At 53.7% G+C, this 2041-nt stretch overlaps 1 protein-coding gene across 1 annotated transcript; it reads right to left on the bottom strand.

Annotated features, from left to right (window-relative positions):
• Positions 1–932: 932 nt before the first annotated feature.
• Positions 933–1777, bottom strand: SDRG_17390 (hypothetical protein; the record flags this gene model as incomplete). Its single annotated transcript, XM_008623632.1, has 2 exons — positions 933–1412; positions 1463–1777. 2 exons carry the CDS (start codon positions 1775–1777, stop codon positions 933–935), a joined length of 795 nt encoding a protein of 264 aa, XP_008621854.1.
• Positions 1778–2041: the final 264 nt, after the last annotated feature.

Raw genomic sequence — 2041 nt, forward strand, 5'->3', positions numbered from 1 at the left:
TCGCGCGCGCGGCGCTTGGCCTCCTTGTCTTGGATGTGCTGGCTGTTGTAGAGCATGGTGTTTTCGATAATGTCGCGATGCCCTTGCGCTTGTCGTAAAAGCGATTTGCAGGTTTTTCCCAGTTCCATCTAGCTTTTACCTCGCAGCCTTTACAAGGCGACGTCCGATATCGCTGATGCTCGAGATCTCGGCGTCAACGCTCGTATGGGGCGATTCACAGTAAAATATCAAGATGCGGTTCCCAAGCTACGCTGCGCAAGCAGTATGCAAATCCAGCGAACTCGGCCTCCGAAACGCAAACAACTTTCATCTTTGCGATAGTGCGTATCGCTTCGGAACCAAACACGGAAAAACGCTAGCTTCAAAAGTGGCTCATGTACAATGTCATCTTTTCCAGCAATCGGCCTCCCTGAAGGAGGCGATGTTTCGTTTATGATCCTAGCCGCGGTACACTGCTACCGGTGCGTTGTTTGATAAGTTGAAAATACAAACTCAGCCGCCACCTTGGATCGTCTCTAAAGCCGTAGACCATGCCACCGCGCAGCCAGTATAGCTAGGGATGTTTGCGAGGTGGCTGGGCCGCGCATCTCGTTGATACGCACACAAAAACATCGCCTGGGTCTCGAGTATGAAGGGAAAAAGGCGCTCCAACGTATCTGTTCTCCCTATTCTCAGTGATCGATCCCCTAAAGTGGCGATGTATTTCTCTCTATTGCTGCGAGAGGGCCCGAGGGCTTGGAAAACCCAATTCACGGCCCACTGTTGTTGTTGGATGAGTATGAGTACATATGAAAAACGACCTCGATCGCGGTCCTCGCCGCCTCCTTTTACCAAACCGTCCATCACGCCGCTACCCTAAAATGTTGCTGTCTGGTGTGTCAAGGTGGCTGCTTGCTTACTAGGAAACGCAACGTAATGGCAAAGTGGATTCGCTATTTGTTGCTCAGATTCGCTTGCATCATTTCAATCGTGCGCCGCATAAACTCGAGCTGCGCCTCGCGCTCCGCTTTCTCCATCTCGAATCGCTCGTCGCGTTCGGCCTTTTCAAAGAGGAGCCGCTGCTCCTCGAGCTCAAGCTTGCGTCGACTCAAGGCGAGTTCCTCCTTCTTGACGGCAACTGCCTCTCTTTGGGCGGCAATTTCGTCTCGCTTGAGCGCGTTGGTCGACTCGATCATGCTAGTAAAGGCTGCGAGGACGCTCGCTAGATCGTTCGCCGCGCAGTCCTCTCCTTTGCTCTTCTTGGATAGCGTTTCAGCGCTGTCGTCCTCGTCCGGGACATCGTCGGTGGTTGCCTTGCGCTTAAGTCCTTGCTGCGCCGCCGCACGACTGCGGTGCGCATCTGGCTCACGCTTGTCGGTCTTCTTGTCCTTGTCGGTCTTGCTCGCTTTTTTCCTGTCCGCGGCCGCTTCCAACTACACACCGATTTATCTAAGGACAAGCAGACACTGCGAAATGGACGCACCAAGTCCGACATTTCCTCCAGTAGCACGTACCGCTGGCTCATCTCCTCTTCGGTGCCGGACGCACGCAAGCCCTTGACGGTGTCTGTCTTAAAGGCTGCCATGAGGTCGTCAAAGCGCTTGCGGCAGCCGGCCACCGTGAGGTGCTCGCCGTGGAGCGTGCGCATGTAGCTGGTGACGTCCTCCCAGCGCGCGGTGGTCTGCCCGTACGGAGCGTCGTGCGGAGCCACATTGATCACCTCCTCCAAGAGATCAATGTCCGTGTGCACGCTGAAGCGATACGTCGGCTTCTTGGACTTGGTTGGCTCGTCGCCCATGCGCGTTTTTGGTTTTGACAGGCAAAAATGGATGGTGAAAAGTCGGATCCCGAATTCTTTGAAATTCGAATCTAGAATTCTTGATGGTAAATGCCGCTTACTACAGACAAGATGGGGCCATTTAAATATCGGTATTTAAATTGCGATTTTTTCTATGGGTATTTTTATTTTTATTATTTCTCAAAACGGAAAGATCAGCTCGCGCGGGAAGGTGGCGCCACGCAGCAAGGCCAGTCGACCGGCCTCGGGCGGACTCTTGCAGCC

The sequence above is a fragment of the Saprolegnia diclina genome, assembly GCF_000281045.1.
Source record: "Saprolegnia diclina VS20 unplaced genomic scaffold supercont1.322, whole genome shotgun sequence".
In the NCBI taxonomy this organism is placed as follows: Eukaryota; Oomycota; class Saprolegniomycetes; order Saprolegniales; family Saprolegniaceae; genus Saprolegnia; species Saprolegnia diclina.